This window comes from Hippopotamus amphibius, chromosome 17 (genome assembly GCF_030028045.1).
Source record: "Hippopotamus amphibius kiboko isolate mHipAmp2 chromosome 17, mHipAmp2.hap2, whole genome shotgun sequence".
In the NCBI taxonomy this organism is placed as follows: Eukaryota; Metazoa; Chordata; class Mammalia; order Artiodactyla; family Hippopotamidae; genus Hippopotamus; species Hippopotamus amphibius.
In genome coordinates this window covers 25,988,940-26,010,271 of record NC_080202.1, presented here as the reverse complement: position 1 = coordinate 26,010,271, position 21,332 = coordinate 25,988,940, and the positions used below count along the sequence as shown (strand labels likewise).

General features: G+C 60.3%; 1 protein-coding gene across 7 annotated transcripts; it reads right to left on the bottom strand.

Moving 5' to 3' along the window:
- Nucleotides 1-1,226: 1,226 nt before the first annotated feature.
- Nucleotides 1,227-21,130, bottom strand: TSPOAP1 (TSPO associated protein 1). 7 transcript variants are annotated; one of them, XM_057716653.1, is made up of 24 exons: nucleotides 21,011-21,130; nucleotides 20,648-20,752; nucleotides 19,189-19,239; nucleotides 18,849-18,869; nucleotides 17,872-18,076; nucleotides 17,119-17,291; nucleotides 15,848-15,963; nucleotides 15,452-15,561; nucleotides 11,809-12,639; nucleotides 11,488-11,639; nucleotides 10,813-11,190; nucleotides 10,488-10,727; nucleotides 9,960-10,139; nucleotides 8,522-9,367; nucleotides 7,772-7,871; nucleotides 7,530-7,684; nucleotides 6,755-6,923; nucleotides 6,312-6,407; nucleotides 5,866-5,898; nucleotides 5,569-5,672; nucleotides 5,410-5,481; nucleotides 5,083-5,193; nucleotides 4,378-4,439; nucleotides 2,207-2,348 (listed from the first exon to the last, which is right to left on the bottom strand). In XM_057716653.1, the coding sequence occupies exons 2-23, from the start codon at nucleotides 20,747-20,749 to the stop codon at nucleotides 4,410-4,412; spliced, it is 4,275 nt and encodes a 1,424-aa protein (XP_057572636.1). In that variant the 5' UTR covers nucleotides 20,750-20,752; nucleotides 21,011-21,130; the 3' UTR covers nucleotides 2,207-2,348; nucleotides 4,378-4,409. The 7 variants fall into 7 exon arrangements, with proteins under 7 accessions (XP_057572633.1, XP_057572634.1, XP_057572631.1 ...); XM_057716650.1 differs by lacking the exon at nucleotides 4,378-4,439 and having other exon boundaries at nucleotides 1,227-2,348; XM_057716652.1 differs by having other exon boundaries at nucleotides 5,410-5,672.
- Nucleotides 21,131-21,332: the final 202 nt, after the last annotated feature.

The window sequence follows — 21,332 nt, the reverse complement described above, 5'->3', positions numbered from 1 at the left end:
AAGCCAAAATACAAAAATCAGTTGTGTTTCCATATTCTAACGACAAAGAATCAGAAATTTAAATTTAAAGTAAAAATGCCATTTAAAATAGTTTCAAAAATATGAACTAGTTAGGGATAAATCTGACAAAAGATGAACAAGATATGTACTTGTACTGAAAACTACGAAACATGGCTAAGAGAAATTAAAGACATAAGTGAATGGAGAGAGAGAATTTGTTCATAGGTTCACATGGTTCAAATGTCAATTCTTCCCAAATGGATCTGTTTGTTAAGTCTTGTCTCCTGGCCTCCGTATTTGAGAGTCCCTGCACAACAGCTGGGTGGGTACTTCTGCTGACTTGGAGGGTTTCAGTGAGAGAGGGAGGGCCGCACACTGTGGTGCACTCTGATGGCTCCTCACCTGGGCAGCGATGCTTTTTGTTTCTGCCAAGCGTTGCCAGCCATTTAAAGTACAACCTGGTCTCTGATCCAAGCTGCCACTCCCACTGTGCTTATCTAAAGACAGCCATCCTCACCTCTGCCCCTTGGCCCATGGAGAGGAGAATGTGCAGTCATCAGCCCGGTGGCTCCCCACATGGAACCCCAACTAATCATGCTGTCACGGCCCCTGTGGTCCTTCTGCTGTTTGTGCCGCCTCCAGGCACGGAGCTCTGCACAGAACTCTCCCACGGGCGCCTTGCTTTGAGGTTTCTGAGTGTGATCTCCCATCTGTCTTCTGTCTTTTCTGAAATCCTACTGTTTCTAGTCTATTGGGAGTCCCACTGCTTCAGATGGAACTATGTATGTCGTTTATTTGCATGTTTGGTTGTTTTTTATTACCTCTATTATTCCTATGAATTTGGTCCAGGAGAATCAAGATTGCAGTACGTAATCAGTTGAGTCTACCCCCTTGAAACTGGTGCCTTCTCTCTCTTCCTGTCTCCCCATTCCCCTTCCCAGGTCACTTTCTTCCCCCAGGTCCCTGACCCAACTCCAGGGTTGGCCCTGGCCAACCAGGAACTCAGAAAGCCGCCAGACCTTCTTAGGAAAAGAAGTCCAGAGCCGCTTGGTCATCTTAGTGTTCGTTAGTTTTACCCCATTCACCCTCAGATGTTAACTTCCGGGTTCTAAAGGGGAGTTCAAAGCGTACCATGACTCACCCCTCAGAAGTGCCTCATCCCAGGTAGAGCCCAGCATAGGTTTTGTGAAAATAGACTTTATTATAATAAAATGTCTTTTTAAACAAATGCCCTCACCATTCCACACCCCTGGAGACCCAGGTGGGGGCGGATGTTCACACACTCTCCCGCCACAGCAAAGGAAACATGCAGAGACACTGGCCCAGCCAGAGGGCTGGGGGGAGGGGTGGCGAGGGTAAGGGCGGAGGCCCCCCCACCCCACTCGGAAAAGGGAACGTATGAAAATAGCTGCACACATCTGTCCTCTTCCCCAGCCCCCAGACTCCAACAGGGGCTAGAGGAAGATGATGCAAAAGAGAAGCTGAATCCAATGAGCAAAATAAGGCAAACCCAACTCCTGCTTTCTGCCCGCTGGCCCCGGGTCTCAGGCCGGGAGGGCGGCTGGCAGGAGGGGAGCGCTGTGGGGCGGGGTCAGGCCCGCTGTGGCTCGGCCTTTCTCCCTCCGGGCCTGTGCGGTGGAAGCGAGGGGGAGGAAGCTGGGCCGAGGCACTGAGTATGTACATATATACACGGCTCTGCCCCCTTGCCCGCCCGGGGGTGGGGGGCTCGGCAGAATCCAGTGCAAACGTTCCTTCAGGGAGGGAAGACGTGATGAGGGTGGCCCGCGCCGTCAGAGCGAACAGGGTCCCCGTGCCAGCTGTGCGGAGGCCAGGAAGGGACGAGCATCACATGGCGGGCAGCAGGCAGAGGTGGGTGAACCAGGAATCACGCGTCCGCGTCCAGGCCTGGCTCCGTGACCCAGATGTTCAGCCTCCGTGGCTGGCTCGCTGCCGCACTGCGGCTCAGGGTCCCCGCCTGTAAGAGGAAGACGCCCATGCAGGGGACCCATCCGCCAGGGCTCACCTAGCTCTGACCGTCACCGAGTCTGACTTCCGTCCGAATGCCACAGTGCTGACTCGGGAGAACGAAAGTCCAGGGCCTTGCCCGCGCAGCCAGGGCAGTGCGCCGGGGCCTCGGGCCACCTCTGTCCGGAGGATGGACTGCAGCGTCACTCCTTCTTCCCAGAGCCCAGCTTCCTGAGGAGCTGCTTCCCCTTGGAGAGGAGAGCCCACACCTTCTTGCTTGGGCCCTGCGGCACCCCCCGTTCAATCCCAGGGAAGCGGCCAGGGCCAGAAGCACAGGGCCAGACTGGGAGCCCTGGGGGCTCCTGTGTTGAGTCGGCCCAGTCCTGGAATGTGAGAGAAAAGGGGCAAGGTCAGGGCCTGACCCCCACCCCCACCTGCCTCCTTTACCCCACAACCTCAGGAGCCTGCAGCACCCCCAGGTCACGGAGCCACAGTCACGAACCAGAACCCACCGCCCGGCCACTGTCCCACACAGAGCACAGAGAGGCAGAGAGGCACAGTGATGCGGAGGGAGCCCCGAGCTAGGAGTCAGAAGGGACAGACGCGGAGTCTCAGTCCTGCTTCTGTCCACTTGGCCCTGGGCGAGCCCCTGCCCTTCTCTGGGTCTCTCTGCAGGACGCTGGGCGGACGGAGCTCAAGAGTCCCTGGACTTGACACTTGGGGTGGGTGCTCCAACTCCCCCACGTCATCCCCTCTCAATCCACGGGAGAGCAAGGACAGGGACGCTGGAGGGAGCCACGCGCTTCGAAGGCAGTTCCTGCACCGCCGCCCAGACGGAAGGAACAGGCTCGCACGGGCCAGCAGATGCAGGGTCCGAGGGCCTTCAGGGAGTGGAGGAGTGCCCACCCCATGGGGAAGATGGAGACTCTTCCTTGAATGGCCCCCGAGAGGGCTGAGGGAGCCCGGGGCCAGAGGGGACTCACGGTCAGGGAGCACTCAGCCCCCACTACAAGCTCTGGAGGCTACAGCCCACCCCCTTTTAGCAAGTCCCCCTAGCAGAATCTCCTCCTCGCTCTGTTTGTCACCGTGAGTGGCTCCTTCTGCCACAGCCCCACCCAGAGTGTGCTGTTAGTGGCCTAAGAACAAGGGCCGGACAAACCAGAGAGCCACGAGGAAGCCTCCCCCCACATGCCAAATTCCCACATCCCCCCTGTGACCTCCTGGGCCTGTTCCAACCCCATCAGGTCCTGCCAGCCTGCATGTTCTCCACCGCCTGTCCTCCCTCCCTTCCTCAAACCCCTGCTTCCACCAGAGCCTGGCAGTCTACTGGCAGAGCCAATCACAGAGCCCAGGTGCTGGGCGCCCAGCCTGGGCCCGCCCCCACCTAAGGCCCTGTGATGTGGCAGGGCCACCCACAAAGAGGTCTCCTAGCACCCAGAGGTCAGAGTCTCTTGCCAATTGGCCAGGGTTCATGGCTGGCAGGGGTGGGGCAGAGGTGGGGAGGCCCTTCCCACTCCCTCCCAGGGCTTCCAGGAGGGAGGGGTTGCTGGGGAAACAAACGAAGGGGGTCTCTGTGCCCCAGAGATGAGTGGTTTGGAGTTATCTATGGACTCCAACTGTTTAAGCCTCCCTTTTAATGCCCCCCAGCAGAGAAAATGGAGAGTTGGACATAAAATCATGCATCTGACAATGTGAGAGTAGCATAGACATAGATACACTACCAACTGTAAAACAGATAGCTAGTGGGAAGTTGCTGTATAACAAAGGGAGATAACTCGATGATGGGTGATGCCTTAGAGGGCCAGGACAGGGAGGGTGGGAGGGAGTCGCGGGAGGGAGGGGACATGGGGATATATGTATAAATACAGCTGATTCACTCTGGTGTACCTCAAAAGCTGGTACAAGAGTGTAAAGCAATTATTTTCCAATAAACAGCTTGAAAAAAAAAATCATGCATCTGATTCCCCAACAGGTCATGATACAGAGGACAAGGGTGAGGGAGACTATTATTACTGGTGGCATTAGTGTCATTCTTCTGTCACCAGTAATAATCACAATATTATAATACCATAGTCATATAGTATCATAACACACTGATTAGCCATAATAGGGATGTCACATAGTATTCTATAAGCCGCACGTGCTATAGAATATGAGGCGTCAGCTAACGTGGGACATTATATACTAGGATGGCATGTACTCCTATGGCAGCTGGCCCTGCCCAGAGTAAGACAGTGGGAGGGGCTGATCCTAGGCCCATATCTGGCTCACAGCAAGAGCTCCTTCCCCTGTTCTCTGGAAGAAGGTGGAAAAGCCAGTTCAGCTCCAGTGTCTGAGACAAAAGAGCGCTGTCCGATTATGGTGACATGAGGAGTAAGGTGACATGGACATAGGGGGTCAGTCCCCACTTACATGTCGCTCTCTCTACATATATTTATCTCCATCTAGCACTGGACTCTTCTCCTCCTCGTTCTCTAAAGAACAGGGAACAAAGAGAGGAGATGGGTTATGGCCAGACCACCCAGTCCCCAGGTCTCCCGGGTCACCAGGTGTTCGGGGCAGGTCCTGCTTTGCATAGCCCCTGCCTTTGGAACTATGGCAGATGGAGACCCGGGGCTTTCCAGCTGGGGCCTGGCCTCCTCACCCTCTCCCTGCCCTGTGAGCCTGGGAGCCTAACTGTACTCCACCCACCCGGGAAGCTGGGCCTTGGCTGGGCATCTGGCTTTAAAAGGCACCTGGGAAACAGGGAGATGCAGCAGAGGGGAGGGAAGGGTCCCTGTAACGGGGGCTACGATGGCTAGAGGTGTGAGAGGCTCGAGGGTCCTTTTCCACATGGGCCCTCACCTGCACCGGCCTGTGGAGTGGGCAGCTGGGATGGAGGAGCTGGGAATCAAGGTCTCGGCCTCACCCCAATGCACAGAGGGGCACACCCTGGGAGGGGGCCACCCTGGCTGGGCTCCCTCTGGCTGCAGCTCACAGCCCTGCCCTGGGCAGAGCACACGCCCGGACCACCGCCCAGCTGCACCCCTCCCACGGTGCGGTCCTGCCCCTCCACCCCCACCGCACCAGCAGCATAGAGACCCAACGGCTAAGCCAAGAGCCCAGGTCCTCACTGACCTGACCCTCGGCCTGGGGTGTCCCAGGCTCCCTGTCTGGGCCGCCCGTCTCAGGCCCAGGGCCCTCCAGGAAGTTGGATGGGACCAGGCCCCTCTGTCCATTCAGCTCCCCCTGGGGAGGAGATGCTGGTGAGACTAAGACCAGGAGAGGCCTCAACCCCACGCCCCGGACCCCGAAGCACCCGGGGGACGGCCCCGGGGTCAGCGCCACTACCACAGGGAGGCGACCTGGTCCACTTCTCCGGGTTCCCGTCAGGAAGCCTGCTCACCCCCTTCCCGGGCCCTGGCAGAGCCCTCTTGGGCACCCCCTCCACCCCCACACGCTCACATAGTAGAAGCCATCGTCGTCCATGCCCCCAAACACAGTGATGATGTCCCCTGCCCGGAAGGGCAGCTCTGCCTGTGGAGAGACCAGGAGACGGGGGGACAGGCCCGGGCAGACCCTGCCACCACCCACCCTGGCTGGGCCGCCTCTGAGGGTCCTCACCTCCACGTCCAAGTTGGGGGAGCTCTCCCGGGGGTCGTAGTCAAACGCAGCCACCATGGAGCGGGCCGCTCTCAGGCCAGCAGAGGAGGCCAGCTTGGGGGGGCCTGGGGGGGGAGGGGGAGAAGACTCGGGGCTCTTTCCAGACCCTCCCCCGCCCCCACACTACCCTTGGCGCTGGAGGCCCGCTGACCTCTGTCCACCACCTTCCCGCCCGCTGCAGCCCCGGCGGGGAGGCGGGAGGCGCTGCCCCGCACCATCTCTTTCCCCAGTCTGCCCTGCACAGGGACGGTCTCTCACCTGCACAGGGCTGGGCAGGGCCTCCCGCCTCAGCTGTGAAGAGAGCATGCCTGTGAGCCCCACCCTCACAGCCCTCCTCTTTGGGGGGCGGGGGGAGGGGGCGTGCAGGCCAGGCAGGATGCTCAGCCTCACACCAGGGACGCAGGAGAAGGACCCTCAGAGAGCACCCTGGTTTTCACAGTGAACCAAGGCCCAGAAAGGGTAGGTGACTTGCTGCAGGTTGCAGAGAATTCATAGCCAGGTGCTTTCTAGGAGAGAGGTCCCAGCAAACCACTCCCCATCCCCATTAGAAGGAAGCCCCCCACGGGAGGGGTCGCTGCGGGCCAAGGGCTGGCCCGATTCCCTTTACCTGCTCAAGACCCCACGTGTGTCTCCCCAGGCCGTGAAGCAGTGCCCCCACCGCCCTCTTGCTCACAGGCCCCTGAGCGAGCGGGGGTCTCACCCACCTTTCTTGGAGCGGCGGGGCTTGGGGGGAGGCCCAGCTGGGCGGGCCGTGGAGTAGACAAAGGGGCCATTCCCTGGTCCAGAAAGGCAGGCAGACGCTAGAGAGACACCGAGGTGAGGGAGGGAGATGGACAGTGACTCTGGTCCCCTCTCAGGGCTGTGCCAGGCTTCCTGTGCTTCAGCGTCTAAGGGCGTTCCTTTCCCATCCCCGACCTCCAGGATCCAAAATACACAGCCTGTCCCCTCTGCGCAGACCCCCGTTCCATGCGGCAAGCTCACTGCTGCAGCCACACTGGCCTGAGTCTCTGAGGGCCCCCGTGACGCGGCCAGACTCTGGATCAACCAGGCCCCTCGGCCACACCAGACACACAAACGGCTCTGTGTAGGGGGGCTGAGCTGGAACGGGGGTGGCGGGAGGTGGGTGAGGGACAGGGGCAGGTGATACCTGATCCCCCAACGAGAACATCTGGGGACAAATAACCCTGCTGGAGCAGCTGCTGTCTCCCTGCAGGACCGTCCACAGCCACCTCGGCCACCATGTTGCAGGGGATGTAGCCCATCCGTCCTCCAGCTTCACCCCGATAGAAGCCATCGGCATCCTTGTCTCCAAACACCTGGAGGTAAAAAAGACCTGTTGTGTCAGGAGGCCAGTTCAGCTTGCTCCCTGCGCCCTCAGGCCCCAAGCCCACAGCACCACACCTGGGATTGCAGGCCAATGCTCTGCATTTTGTGGAACAGGAAGCAGGCGGAAATAGCCAAGAACAAGAAAGAGCAGGATGACAGAAAATAGCCCTTTCCATATGATCATCACCCACGATCTGCACATCCATTCCCCCAGTCCACCCCAGGCTAGATCTCCCTAACCTCAGAGCTACAGCCAAAAGCCTTCGATGAATACTTGGAGGCACAATAGAAGTTGTAACGCTGACAGCAGCCGTTACGATGTGCTGTGTAGCAGGCAGTCTCAGGGCTCTATGGGTACTGAATCATTTCATCCTCAAACAGCCCCGCAAGGTAGACACGAACATTATCCCCATGTTACCAACGCGACCCAGAGGAGTTAGTTAATCTCCTCAAGGCTTCACAGCTAGAAGTGGCAAAGTCAGAACCCAACCCCACAGCATCTGGCTCTAGAAGCTGTGTTCTCACCCATGCGTGGCTATGATACCTCCAGTGCAGGAAAGAAGAGAGGAAGGAGGACCAGAGAGTGAGTCAGTCACCTTCAGGATCTGGCCCTCCTGGAAGGGGAGCTCTTCTTCCCCGGCATCAGGGTTGGGTGACATTGACAAGGGGTCATAGTCAAACAGGGCCACAAAGACCCTGATAGGTAGGTCCTGGTAGGCCAGTGCTTCTTCTGGGGGGCTCCTCAGAGGGGCTGTGGGGGACAGCCATGGCAGTAAGCTCTGGCCAAGGGGGCTTTCAGAGCCCCCTCGGCCTGGCCCAGCCCCCCACGGGTGCTCACCCAGCTCCGTGGAGCCTGGCCTGGGGGCCCGGCCGCCTCTCCGCTGGGGACCCCTCCGCCCAGAGCCTTCCTGCCCTCTGGACTCCCCAGTCTCTGTTGCCTGCAAAGAGAGGGCAACAGATGGCAGAAGTGACACCCTGCCCCTCCGGAGGGCACCTCAGCAGGGGCAGGACCCCACAAGAGCTCCCCCAGCTCTGCCCCGTCAGCGTAAGCGGCACAGCAGAGCAGGGACACACATTCCTCTCCTGGAGCCGTGGCCCAACCTCACTGGAGACATCAGACACCCCCGCTGGGGGAGGAAGGGCAGGAGGGCAGGCCCCATCTCTGGCCAGCTTAGTAGATAAGTGCAGCAGAGGGGCTAAGGTTAGATCTGAGAGCTGGCCGAGCAGCGTGCAGGAGGAGGGCCTCTTCTCGGCGTCAGGGTTAGGTGACGTTGGACGTCACAGTCAGTGTCCTGAAGGTGTAACTAGCTAAGCAGAGGAAAGGGCCACCCGGCCCAAAGGCCGGGGGCCAGCGGGCGGCAACTGGCGACTCACGGCCGCAGAATATTGTGCATCCCGGTTCCGATTGGCAGAAGCAGCAAAGCGGTGGAATGCGGGTGGGAGGAGGCGGGAGAGGGAGCCAGGAGGCCCAGCCCCACCTCTGCTGATGGAGGCGGCAGCGTGGCATGGGAACGGCCGGTGGGCAGCAAGCGGGGCCCCCGGGCGGCAGCAGGCAGGGGGCTGCCCGGGGTGGGGAGAGGGCACGGACCCGGGAGGGTGACTCCTTGGCTCTGCCAGCGGCACTGCGGCCTCTCCGCGCGGGCTCCCCTTTCTCCCAAGCCGGGAGGCGCGGGTGGGGGTTGGGGCCTGAACTGGCCTTCGGAGGGGCCCCGGGCCTTCCCCCGGGCACCGCACCCCAGGCCTCCCCATCTGCGAGCTGGCAGGAGCTGGTGGTGCTGACGCCCCCGCCGCCCGTCTCCTGTTCATCCCCAGAATCATATTCGATGCTGATTTCCAAGCACGTGGGGGAGAGGCAGCTGGCCAGGCCCGATTCTGAGGCCCGGCCACGGGGGCACTTCCTCGAAGGGGCTGGCCGCCCTCTCCCACCAGCCTCTGGTCCAGCCCTGGTGCCCTCGCCCACAGGGGGGCCGCCCCTCTCCCGCGTGGGGCCTGGTCGCCCAGAGGCCTGGGACCCGCCGTTGCTGAGGAGTCGGCTGCAGTGTTCGCGAGGATCTGGGGACCGCCTGCGGTTGGGGGGCTTCTCAGGGGAGCCACTTCCTTTTCTCCAGCTGCTTCCACTAACTAGTCCAGGCATGTCCTCCAGGTGGTCCCCAGCCCTGGAGGGCTCGGGAGACAAAGGACACAGGCCAGGTCCTCGGGGCCGACTGCTGTCACAACCCAGCCCCAGCAACGCAGGCTCAGGCGGGCCGGGGTCTCGGGAAGAAGAGGCCGCCCCTGGTGTGTTCTCGTCCTCCTCGTCCTCCTCGTCTTCTTCTTCCTCCTCCTCAGGGATGCTAAAGAGCTTCTTGCTGCAGAACTGCTGGAGAGGCAGCTCCAGGATCTGCTCCAAGATCTCCTCGTCACTGTCAGTCTCACAGAAGGGGTCGGGTTGGGGCTGGGGCTGGGGGGAGGGGAGGAGGGCAGCAGGGAAGAGAGGTCCGTGGGAAAAGGACAGAGTTGTGACCTTTGCCCTCAAACGAGGGCAGGGGTTTCAGGCAACCCGAAGCCCTCCCTCAGCTTCTTCCAAGAGGAAAGACCAGAGAGAGAGGCTGGCCCAAAGCCACACCACATGTCCAGGGCAGAGCCAGAGGAAGAATTCGGGAGCACACCCAAGAACAGGCTGCATGGATGCAGGATTCCCCGAGGGGCAGGAGCCTCAGGGAGCAGGCCACACCTGTAACAGCAGGGAGGCCTCCCACCCCCTCCTCGGAAGCTCCCAGCACAGGGCACTCAGACGGCCAGGGTGCTGCCTCCGGTGGGTTTGAGCAGGAGAAATTACAGAGAAGAGCGCCTCATCCCCCCCTTTCTTTCCAGGAGGGCAGAGGCCAAGCCTGAGCCACTTCCTATCTGCTGCTCAGGACAGGGCCCAGGCCACACACCTAGAATGTTGCTGGCACTCGGCGGCAGCTGGAGCAGCTGCTGACACATGGGGTGGAGGCCCCAGGACCCGAGGTCTAGGGCCCACCAGCCCCTCCTCACCCCGTTACCTTGGCCCCATTCTCCCTGATGCTGTTGCCTGTAACCTGCTTCTGGAAAGAGCAACTCCTGACACCCAGCTCCTCTTCCTCTTCCTCCTCCTCCTCTTGGATGTCTGACAGATCTGAGTTGCGGCCATGGTCCACGAGGGAGTTCCCCAGACGGACCCCGAGCTCAGCCGTGTCCTCCCTCTGCAAGAGACAAGACGAAGGAGAGCGGGGAGGTGAGTGAGGGCGCACAGCCGGGCTTAGGCAGGGTCAGCCCCAGCCAGAAATGAACAGGGTCCCTTGGCAAGGAGAGAGAGGGTCACGCCCCAAACGGGGGATACGCACGACGGGGGCGTGGGGAAGAAGGATGGCAGCCAAAAAGGAAAGAAACCTGGAAAACAATGTGACACAGAAATGGCCAGACACACAGCACAGACCAGAGCCGCAGCAGGGCAGAGAACAAGCAGAGTGGCCGCCCAGATGTGGGCTGGCAGAGGTAGGGAGGAGGGCCTCGATTCCTCGAGGTGGCCCAGTGCGTCCCCAACCCCGTACCTCAGCCCTGGGCCTCAGCCCAGACCCTGTGTCTCCTCCACGGCAGGCCTCCGCACAGGGCAGCCTCTGGGCCGGTGCCCCCTGGGTGGAGCCGGGTGCCGGGCGGGCCTCTCCCGTGGTCCGCTCAGCCTCCTCCTTGGCCAGGGAGGAAGCTGCAGGGCCAGGAACTCGCTCTCCCAAGGCTGGCTCACTGGCCTTCCCGTCCCCTGGGGCACCCAGCACCGCTGCCCCAGCCTCCTCCTGGAACGGCAGGCACTGAGGAAGGGCCCAAGCCCCAGGCCCTTCTCCCAGTCTCCACCCGCTCCCCTTCTCCCCAGCAGGGTACCTGAGAGCCAGGCGCTGGGGACTCCTCTGAGGGCCCTTTTGGTGTCTCTCGGGGAGGGCTCGCTGGGGGTGCCCCAGGGGGCTCTCGAGTTCCACTGGGGTCAGGGCACCAGAGGGCAGAGCTGGGGTCTCCAGGCCCCGGGGAGGCTGGAGCGAGGGGCGGTCCGGCCTCCGAGCCTGGTCGTGGGGAGGGGCAGGAGACCCTGGCTGGCAAGGAGGCCTCAGCCAGGGCGGGGGCGACGGGAGCCGGGATGGAGTCGGCCGACTCGCCGTGGGGCGACATGGTGCGCACGGCCACGGCGCGGCAGGCCCGCAGCAGCTGCAGCTGCGACAGCTCCACCAGCACGCTGCCTGCCGTGGGGGAGGCCACCTCCATGATCTGCCGGGTGGAGGGAGCACAGCACAGGAAAGGGAGGCTGAGGGGGCCGAGTGGGAGGACTCCTCAGCGCGCCACGGCTCCGCTAAGCCTCCTGGCCGCGCGGCGTCCGTGGCGGAGCAGTTTTTGAATCCCAGTCGTCTGCTACCAAAGCCCATGCTCTTACCACCTGCTACCTAGTGCCCAAATGCCGGGGCCGGGCAGCCCCGTGCCAGGGTGGGGAGACCAGGCCTCTGCACACGATGAGGGGGGACCCACACCCCGCTCCCAGGGTACAGGTGGGCAGTCTCCAGGCCATACCTTCTGCCCGTCAGCATAAACGGCATAGCCTGTGACCCGGACGCCGTTGGAGGTGCCAGCAGCATCGATGGTCACCGGGAGCCAGCTGACGATCAGGACTCCAGGGGAGGGCCCTGGCTCAACCTGCACATCCAGGGGGGCATCAGGCGGGCCTAGGGGAAGGGAGCACGAGACCCAGTGACGCAGCAATCTCGCCGCCAGGCAGAACGGCACACCTTGTCATTTCCCTAAACACCCAAGTAGCAACAGCCTCCCCTCGGCCGCCAGCCACGGCCTTGACCTCCCTGGTGTTACAGACACCAGGTGCCCAAGCCCGCCTACCTGCTGGGAGTGTGGTGAACTGCAGGGTGGCAGCCCTCCGCTCTGGCCTCTCCCAGCCTGGTTCCCAGGATTCTCGAGGTGGGAGCTGAGCCTCCACTCGGGCCTGATAGAGTGTACCAGGCCGCAGGTGGCAGAAGGTGGCCCAGTAGGTGCTGGGGCGGGCAGGGGGGCACTCTTCCCCGTTGAGGTAGATGGCATGGGCCAAGTTGCTATTGCCGGGCAGCCAGGTGATCTCAGCGGACGTGGCTGTCAGTCGATGGACCCGCAGCTGGCTGGGCGCCACCCCGGCCCCAGCCCCGAACACCAAGCAACAGCGCAGAGGGTCAGAGCAGCCCCGGCTGGTCAGGGCCTGCACAGAAGCACGGAGGGACCCGGTCTGCAGGTCCAGGTTCTCAAGCACGGCCGTGGGGGGCGCCCCAGGCCCCAGGGTCTGCCGCAGCTCCCCGTTCACACAGACGTGGTAGCCACGCAGCTCCACGCATTCCGGAGGCGGCTCCCAGGCCAGCACCACGCTGCGGGCCAGCTGCTTGAGGAGGGCCAGGCCGCGGGGGTGAGGCACAGCAGGGGGCTCCCCCAGGCCCTCGGGCGGGGGGCTCAAACTGAGCTGGTCCCCTGCAGCCCCCTCCTCCAGCCTGGGCTGGCTGCGTCCCCCGCCGCTCTGGCCCCCGCTGCTGCTGCCGCCCCCGCCTCCGCTCAGGAAGCTGAGCTCGGGGCCTGAGCTGTGGGACAAATCGGCCAGCTCCGGAAGCAGGGAGGTCAGGAGGTCGTCGTCGGACACACGCTCTACGAAATTGGAAGGGACCAGGCCCCTTCGGCCGTCCATGAGCTCTCCTGGCGGAGGGAGGGGAGGGGAGGGGAAGACAGAGAGGAGGCAGAGGAAAAACAGCCCAATAAATGCATTGTAGCAACGGTTAGTGGGTGATCTTAAGCATCTGATTCAGATCAACACTTACCTATCAGCGCTCTTAAAAGACAAAAATGGTCAAAATCTGGATTAGGGAGTTATTGTTAATTTTCATTGGTGTGATAACAGTATTGTGGTTATACAGGGCAGGTATCTGAAATTTTAACGTGCATATGAACAACCCGGAGATTTGTTAAAATACGATTCTAACTCAGCTAGGTCTGGGTGGGGCTGAGATTCTGCATTTCTAACAAGCTCCCAGGTGATGCTGCAAGGATGTAGAAGAATGTCTATGTTCTAAGGAGATGCATGTTGACGTATGGCTGGGTAAAAATATCATCTGTCTACAACTTGCTTTTCAATCATCTTTTTAACCTACATACAGAAAAGGCAATTATGGCAAAACGATAACAATTGCTGAATCTAAGTTGTGAGTACACAGGTGTTCACTGTACTATTTAATTTTTCTATGTGTTTGAAAACTGTCATATTACACAGTCCTGAGAAGGAGGGCAGGGGTGCCCCCTCAACTTCCCTGTGTGGAAAACAGACATCCTCAAAGGGAGAGGAAAGCCCATCTGGTCAGAGTAAGGGAAGGAATCTTTAGAGTCAAAAGACATACATGCCAGAGAAAAGAATCCCCTGTGGGTTCTAGAAGGGGTTGAGACCCACAGCAGGCCTGAGTCTAGGAGCAAGGCTGGCAGTCAGGTCAGACAGCGATCAAAGGTGGGTTCTGTTACCTTGTGCCCTGAACACTTGGCAATAGAGTATTATTATAAAACATTCGTTGTTGTTTGTGAGATGTCAAAAAACAAAGAAATTGGACACACAGCCTGTCAGGTCACAGCTAATTTGGGGAAAAGAAAAAGATTCCCAGGGAACAGATGAGCTGGCGGCTGTGCGCCTTATTGGAAGGAAGGGAGAGCACGGGCCAGGGTTTAGGGCAGAGGGTGGGTGTAGGCAGGCCTGAGCTGCTGGAGGGGGTGTAAGTTTCCCCAAAGCCCCCTCTCTCTCTACGTATGCTAGGAGGGAAAAAAGAAAAAGCGAGGAAACTTGAAGAAGAAACAAAAGGGATTTTCAATAAATTAGATAACATAAGCACTGGAGTGGGTTGAATGGTGGCCTCCCAAAAATATGTCCACATCCTAAACCCCGGATCCTATGAACACATATTTGGGGAAAATGTCTTTGCAGATGCAATTAAGGAGCTTGAGATGAGATCATCCTGGATTATCTGAGTGGGTCCTAAATCCAATGACACGTGTCCTTATAAGAGACACAGAGGGAGAGACACTGAGAGAAGAGGAGGAAACGTGACCACCGATGCAGAGACTGGAGTGATGTGGCAACAATCAAGGGACACCTGGACCCACCAGAAACTGAAAGGGACAAGGAACAGAATCTCCTCTAGGGTCTCCAGGGGGAGTGTGCTCCTGCCAACGCCTTGATTTCAGATTTCTGGCCTCCAAAACTGTGAGAGAACACCTCTCTGTTATTTTAAGCCACCCGGTTGGTGGGAATTTGTTATGGCAGCCCTAGGAAATTAATATAAACACTAACACTATGACGTGTGATGTTGACGGTAAGAACCGTCACCCTAAGCAGATCCACAGCCCTGAAAGCTGGTGCCGGAGCCTGGGCCAGAATCAGTCTCCCGCTCCTGAAGCTCGCGCCACTGAGAGCAGCCCAGGTGGGACCAGACACAGACGCAGCAGTCACTTCGCTAAAGTATGATGAGGACTAGGGCATCCTACACACATGCCTTTCAATCTACCCCAGACTGCACAGTTCAAATGCTAGTGACTTGTGGTTAGTTGATATTTATGTTTTTGCTGCCCCCCCTCCAAAAAAAGTTGTGGGTGTTTTGATTTTTTCTTTATTAAAAAAGCATTTTCCTGGGAGCTATTTAATCCCGCTCTCCATTATCCATCCCTATAGTGAGTTTAGCTCTTTACCATCATTTCCAGCACCTGCTAAAGCAGCAGGTGTGGGCCCAGGGAGGAGAGGCCGAGCAGGCTCCAAAGGCCTGGCCCCGCAAACCCAAACCCCTGTTACAGGCCCAGACCTAACCGCTTTCCTAAATCCCCCACACATGGTTACAGCTCTCGCCCTGCCCTGTCCACCCCTCATCCCAGTCGCCGTACAGTGCCATCCTCCCCACTGTGGAAGGATGCAGTCTGGTACCAGGCCAGGGCCACCCAGCGGAGTCTTCCAGGCCATTTCTTCTGCAGGCCCTGCCCTATTTCCCAGTCTCAGTAATGGGGCATCTGCTGCAACTGCCCGATCTGCCCACGGGCACTGCAGAAGTGCCCCGAAGCTCACGCCCCGCCTGGGCCCTGACAACTGCTACCCACTTGCGAACACCCTTTCCTGGGCTCTGGACCCTGATTCCTCCTCCCCACACTGACGGGGTCCAGCATCAGATCTGTGCCACAGGCCTGACCTCAAGGTGTTAAGGGCTGTCATGCCCTGTCTGCCAGCACAAATTCCCCATGACACTCTGTCCACCATCTGGACTGTGGTAGGCCCTGTCCTGCCCTGCTTGGGGTAGACCTGGAGTCAGACCAGCTGCTCACACAGCCTTTCCTTTCCCTTTCCCCACGGGCTGCCGGGTCTCTGTATGCCTTTCAGCTGAGTCTGAGAAGTTACGGTGGGCTCAGAGGATGCGGATGGGTGGAGGTCTTTGGGAAGAGAAGCTTAAAAGCAGAAGGGGCAGAATGATCCCCATCACCTTCCTACCTTCAAAGAAGCCATCCTCGTCCATGTTGCCATAGACGTAGATGTACTCGCCAGCGGTAAGTGGAAGCTCTGCCTCTGGGTTCTCATTGGGGCCCTCGAAGGGGTTGTAGCTGTTGCGGGAAGCACAGAGGAAGAGGGGGACAGCAACTGACATTCTGTCTCCGTGTCCTGTCTCCTCTCCCCCAGTGCACTTGGCCTCTATGGGCACTTGGTCGTCCACCTTTAACCACACGGAGCACCCACGGCGCCCACCTCAGCCCAACGCGGTCAAGAGAACATGTCCCGCTGGGATCCCTGCCCCACCCCCATCATCTCCAGAAGCCGCTCTGTTCACCCAGCCCTTCCTCCCATACCCCCCAAACGCTGTGGGAATGGGGCGCAGGGGTGAGGGCCCACCTATAGCGTGCAAGGAAGACCTGGATCCTGGCGCCTCCCCGGCTGCCCTCCGGCGCTGCTGGGAGCAGGGAGACGCTGTCTGCCTCCAGCTCTTCCACCTCACTGGCTGTGTCCACCTGGGGGGAAACAGAAAAGGCCAGTCCTCTCCAGGACCCAGGGGCCAATGGCAAAGCAGGCAAAGGAGGACCCACTGTTTTGAGAAGAGAAACTGAGCAGACGCTGGACAAGGCCGGCAGCGATGAGCCCCAGTGTTTTCTAAATCAGCACCTGAGCCAGCAGGGCCTGGCAGAGCCCAGATGCCCTGGGTCACGGAAGACGGGTGAGCCCCGGCCTCTACCGCACCAGCCCAGTAAATAAGACCACTCTCCCCATCGGAGAGGGGGCCAGCCACACCGGTGGGGGAGGGGGTGGGGAGGGTGACCAATGACAGTCTGTCTCCATAAGGTAAAAACGCAGCAAAGCACTCTGATGGTAAAGAGCTGGAGGCGAGGAGGCAGAAGGGCCTGAGAAGTCCCCATGACTAGGCTACTGGGAGCGTAAACTGGGGCCGCCGAAGCCAGCACCACCATTCCATCCCACAAGGGGGCAGTAGAGGCCGCGGCTGGGTTCTACCACCGTCCACAACCTGGGAGAGCAGGGCTGCTCCTGACCGCCCCCCCCGCCCCCCACACCTTCTGGGGTTTGGGAGGTGGAGAGAGGGATGAGGGGATCAGAGGAGTTGTGAGTGATACCAAAGAACTTGGTAATAATAACAGCCGCCACCTGCTAAGCCTCCACTGTGGACTGAGGGAGACACCGTCCATTTTTCCACTTAATCCTCACAACAGCCTCATGAGTCAGGTTTATTAGCGCAAAATCCAGACAAGGCAACTGAAGCCCAGAAAGGGTGGGCGGCTTGCCTCAGACAAAGCCGGGACCTGAGTCCCGGAACCTGCGCCCCTTCTCACACCCCTGCCGGTGTCTGCCGCAGACACTCTCGTGACCAGCCTCATTATGTGGCTCCTGGCGCCAAAGTGTCTCCCTCCATCCAGCCCGCGACTCTGGGCCCCAGAGGGGTGGGGCTGCGCGGCCCCAAGGGAGGGCTTGCGGGCCGGCCCGGAGAGTGGGCTGGGCCCCACCGGAGCTGCCCGCCCACGGCCCACCGGAAGGAATCCACAGGCCCCTCTCTCCCAGCGCCTGGCTCCACCTGGGACCCTACACGTGCCAGCGGCCACCCAGCTCCTGGGTCACCTCCCCACGCCCCTTCCCCAAGGCCCCTCCCCAGCACTGACCTCGGGCGTAGGGCATGACTTGGGACTGTTGTGGATGGACTCGGAGCGAGAGGAGTTGGAGAGAGACTCTGCCTTCTTGGCCGTCCTTCGGGGGACCCCAGCCAGGGTGGCAGGGGCAGGTTCGGAAGACTTTGGGGTGCAGTGCCCTGGGGAGCCTGGCGGGAGGTCAAGGTCTAAAGAAAAGATGACATGTAGCCTTGGGGCGTGTGGCCTGAGGAGCAACCGGGGACCAAGGGTTCCCTTGGATCTAGGGGTCAGGCCCTCCATGGCCAAGTTTCCTTACAAGAAGGGAAATACTGGGAGGCATCTCACTAGGTGAAGGTGGAGGTGACTTACATATGTTATTGCACAGCATCCTCAGAGGAGCTGGATTGGGCGCACTGGATGCTCCTGTCTCACAGCTTAGAACACACTGCCCACAGAGCACCAGCACTCCCGGGAGTGGAGCTGGGACCACCGGATCCAACGGAAGCCCAGCTGGCTCTTCGCCGGCCCACACTGCCCACTACTGACTCCCAATGCCCACCTCCCAGCCATGACCACAGAGGTCTTGTTGGAGGGGGAGGAGCGGCAGCCTGAGATGCTCCCGTGGGCCTGTTTTTTATCCATTGGAGCCTGGTTCAAACCAGACAGGGCTCAAACTTGCTGTGTGACTTTGGGTGAGTCGCTAGCCTTCTCTGACCCTGAACTATGCTCTTTACAAAGGCCCCAGACCTGGGGATTCCAGGCTAATGTCGCTGGGGTCTACCTTACCTTTGGGGCCGGACCCCCGGCAGGGCTGAGGGGTGGAGCAGCAGCAGGGGGGTGGCGGGCGGTCCCCAAGGGTACTGCAGCCCAGGGCAGAGGTGAGCAGATCCAAGGGACCTGGGTGCAGGCGGAAGGCCTGGAGCTCCTGCGCCAGGAGGCTGAAGCGCTCGGTCTGGCTGCGGCACTGCTCCTCCAGCTCTCGAACCCGGACCTGGGCCAAGACCCACGATGAGCCACCAGGCCCACCAAAGCCGCCCGACCCAGCTGGTGCCATCTCCACACAGCCCCGCACTGGGCTTCAGATCACATCCACGCAGTCCCTAGGCCTGGGCGCCAACCCTCGGCCTGGCGGCCCCATTGCCCGAACAGTGCGCGGCTGCGGGCCAAGACCTGGAGCTGAGGGACAGCTTCACTCCCAAGCCTGCCTCGGGCAGCGGGGCCTCCGGCCCCAGGCAGTGGCACCTCCGCGGGCCGCTGCTTTCTAGGCCGAGAGGGGTCACCCCACCCCCAGCACCACCACAGCATCCCATCAGGAGTTTTCTCAGCTCCACGGCGTGTAGCCCTCCCACAGTCAGTGACCCAGATCCCTGTCCTTGGAGACGTCCCCGGAGAGATCCCACACAGGAGCTAGGGACACCTTTGTGACAGGAATGAGCCAATGCCCAGGAATTTTCCCCAGGTATCAGGAGAGTCCCCGACAAGGGGAGCATGGGTTAGACTGGTGACGCACTTCCTCATGGTCTCAGCGGCCGGGTTTTAGAGGAGGGCGGGGCCTGTGTCTGCCAGGCACAGTGGCAGGCCTGGGACGAGGGGTGGCCCACACATCCTGTGAGAATCCCAGCCCATCTATGGAGTCTCGGGTCTGCTACCAGTCACACCCCCTTCACTGGACAGGAGGGTTGGAACCACTTGGACCTGAGGGAGGAGACGCAGCTCAGCCAGTCAGGAGAGGTGTTGGGAGGTGGGGGATCAGGAGCATGTACCTGCATGGAATCCAGGGTAGACTGTGGCAGGAAAGGAAAGCACAGAGGAAAGGTTAGAACCCTTCCCCTATGGGTCACCACGCAGCGAGGGGGGAAGGAAAGAGGGACCCAGGTGGACACGGCCCCGTGTCCCTGGGTCTGACTAAGTGATTGCTAAGTGGAAGGATATTTCAGGGCTAAAGGTGGAGGGGACTGCCCCAGGCCCCAGGGTATTTGAGGGCCCTGCCTGTAAGCCCACACCCCCGACACGCACACCCACGCAACCCATGCCAGTGCTCTCGGCACCTCCCGGCCTCCCCGCCAAGCTGGCAGAGCGAACGGCCACCTCCAGGGACCCTACCTCCAGCAGCTGCACAGCCCCTTCATGTTCCCTCTGGGCTTCTGCCTGGGCCTACAGGTGGGAGGAGGCAACATGCTGGAGGAGAGGGATGAGGACCAGGGGTGGGATAGAGCGTGATGGAAGGGAGAGGGTAGGAAGGGCGAAGGGAGAGAAGAAAGAGGAGGAGGGGAGTGGAGGGGAGAGAACGAGGGAAGGGGGCTGGGAAGGGGCTGGGGGGTTCCTCGCTCCAACTCCCACTCTGAGTCACACCTTGAGGGTCAAGGAGAGGGGCCCGTACCGCTTCTCCCTTCCCGGGACCCCCTCCCTCGGGGTTTCCCTCCTGTCTCTCCTGATGCGCATCTTCTACCCCTCCTGAGTGTGCGGGCGCCGCCAGGCACAGTGCTGGGCCCGCTGTTACTCCCTCCCAAAGGGTCCCAACTAGTTACATGACTACACGCACCGAATACGCCAAAACCTGTCTCCAAGACCAGCGTCCCCAGGACTCGAGCCTCATAAACCCAGCCGTCTATGGACACCTCCACTCGACTGTTTAACACACAACCCAAACTTGGCCAAAACAGAACTCAGAACTCAGGATTCCCTACCTCTCAAATCTGCTGCCCTTCATCCCTCACTCCTGGGGATTGAAAAGCCCCGCCCTCCATTTAGTCAGCAAATGGGTGAAAGAGCAGGCCCTCGACTGGAATCCCATGGTGAGTCCTGTCAATCTACATCCAAAATATATTTCACATCTATCCACTTGTTTCCAACTGTGTTGCCTACACCCTAATCCAGGGAGCCATCATCTCCCACCTGGACCCCTGCAGCCACCCGACGCCTGACTGCCCTGCTTCCACGCCCACTCCCTCGTCCATCCTCCACACGGCTGCCAGGGCGGCCTCTAACATGATGAATCAGATCATGCCACTCCCCTGCTCGGGACTTTCAACAGCTTCTAACTACTCGGAGAGCAAAATATCCAAACTCTCCGCACGACCTTTAGGGCCCGATACGATCTGGCTCTTGCCCGCTCCTGCTGTTCTGTCCAACCCACCACATCCCAGCTGCACTGCCTGCACCCCCGACCTCCTTCCGGCTGCTGAGCATGGGCGCTTCTACTCCCCTCCCCCGGATGCTCATCAGCTGGCTCCTTCTGGACCCTGAGGGATTAGAGGCCTTCCTTCCCGAGCTCTCTAAAAAGGCCCCTCACCCCATCCCAGCCCCTCTGTGTCACGCCACCCTGGTCACTTCCCCCACTGCACTTGTCCATGACTGGGGTCATCTCACTCATGGATCTGTTTATTTGCTGATCGGTCAGGGACCTGGCCTTTGCCCCCTCACGGTCCCTCCAGGGCCCGGCTCAGGGCCTGGCACACGGTGGGTTCTCAGTAAATGCCCATTGGATGAGTGACGATAAAGATGGGGTCCGGCAGCCTACGTCCCTTCCCCTGCCAGGCACCCCCCCAGCCCCCGTGCCCACCTGCTGCAGCCTCCGGACCTCCTGCTGCTTCTCCTGCAGGCTGAGCCGAGCCTGTTCGTGCTCCACCTCCAGCTGCTGCCTCCGCTGGGCCACCTCCCGCATGTGCTGAAACGCAAGAGCCTGCGTCAAGGCCCGAGCCCTGCGCTACTGTTTCTACAGAAGATCTAAGATGAGGGCGCCTCAGGCACCACGTGTTCCAGATACTCTCTGCTGGAAAGGAAACCGAGGCTAGAGAAGGGAAGGGCCAGTGGCACCAGGACTCGGCCCTACACCCCAGTGCCCCACAAAGGGCATATGCCACTGTCCCGCTTTCTCCCCATGCCAGGGACCCACGCCCTCCCCCCACCTACACAGTCCCCTCACCTTCAGCACCTGCTCCAGGCTCTCCAGCTTGCTCTGCAGGCCCTGGCTCTTGAGAAGGGCCGAGTCCCTCTCCTGTGTCACTCCCAGGAGTTGGCCCCTCAGCTCTGCATTCTCCCACTCCACCTGGAGAGGGGGGCGTGGCAGGGAGCTGAGTGAGAGCCTCATCCCCCAGCATCCTCACCTGGGGGAACAGTACGCTTCATACTCTAGCCCGGCTGTGGGGCAGAGGAGACAGCCCCTTGCCTGGGGACCAGGGCCTCAGCAGGACCTGGGCAGAGCTGCTACCTGCTCCTTCTCTGAGGCTCTCCCACTGAGCCGAGAG

Bases quoted from the DNA above. Each gene is read 5' to 3' on its own strand.
- TSPOAP1 (XM_057716647.1), bottom strand. From the start codon at position 20,749: ATGCGGGAGGTGGCCCAGCGGAGGCAGCAGCTGGAGGTGGAGCACGAA. The intron at 17,292-17,871 runs GTAAGGTAGACC...TCTTTTCTTTAG, and splicing joins CCGGGGGTCCGGCCCCAAAG to ACCTTGACCTCCCGCCAGGC. The intron at 15,964-17,118 runs GTCAGTGCTGGG...GTTTCCCCCCAG, and splicing joins AGTCATGCCCTACGCCCGAG to GTGGACACAGCCAGTGAGGT.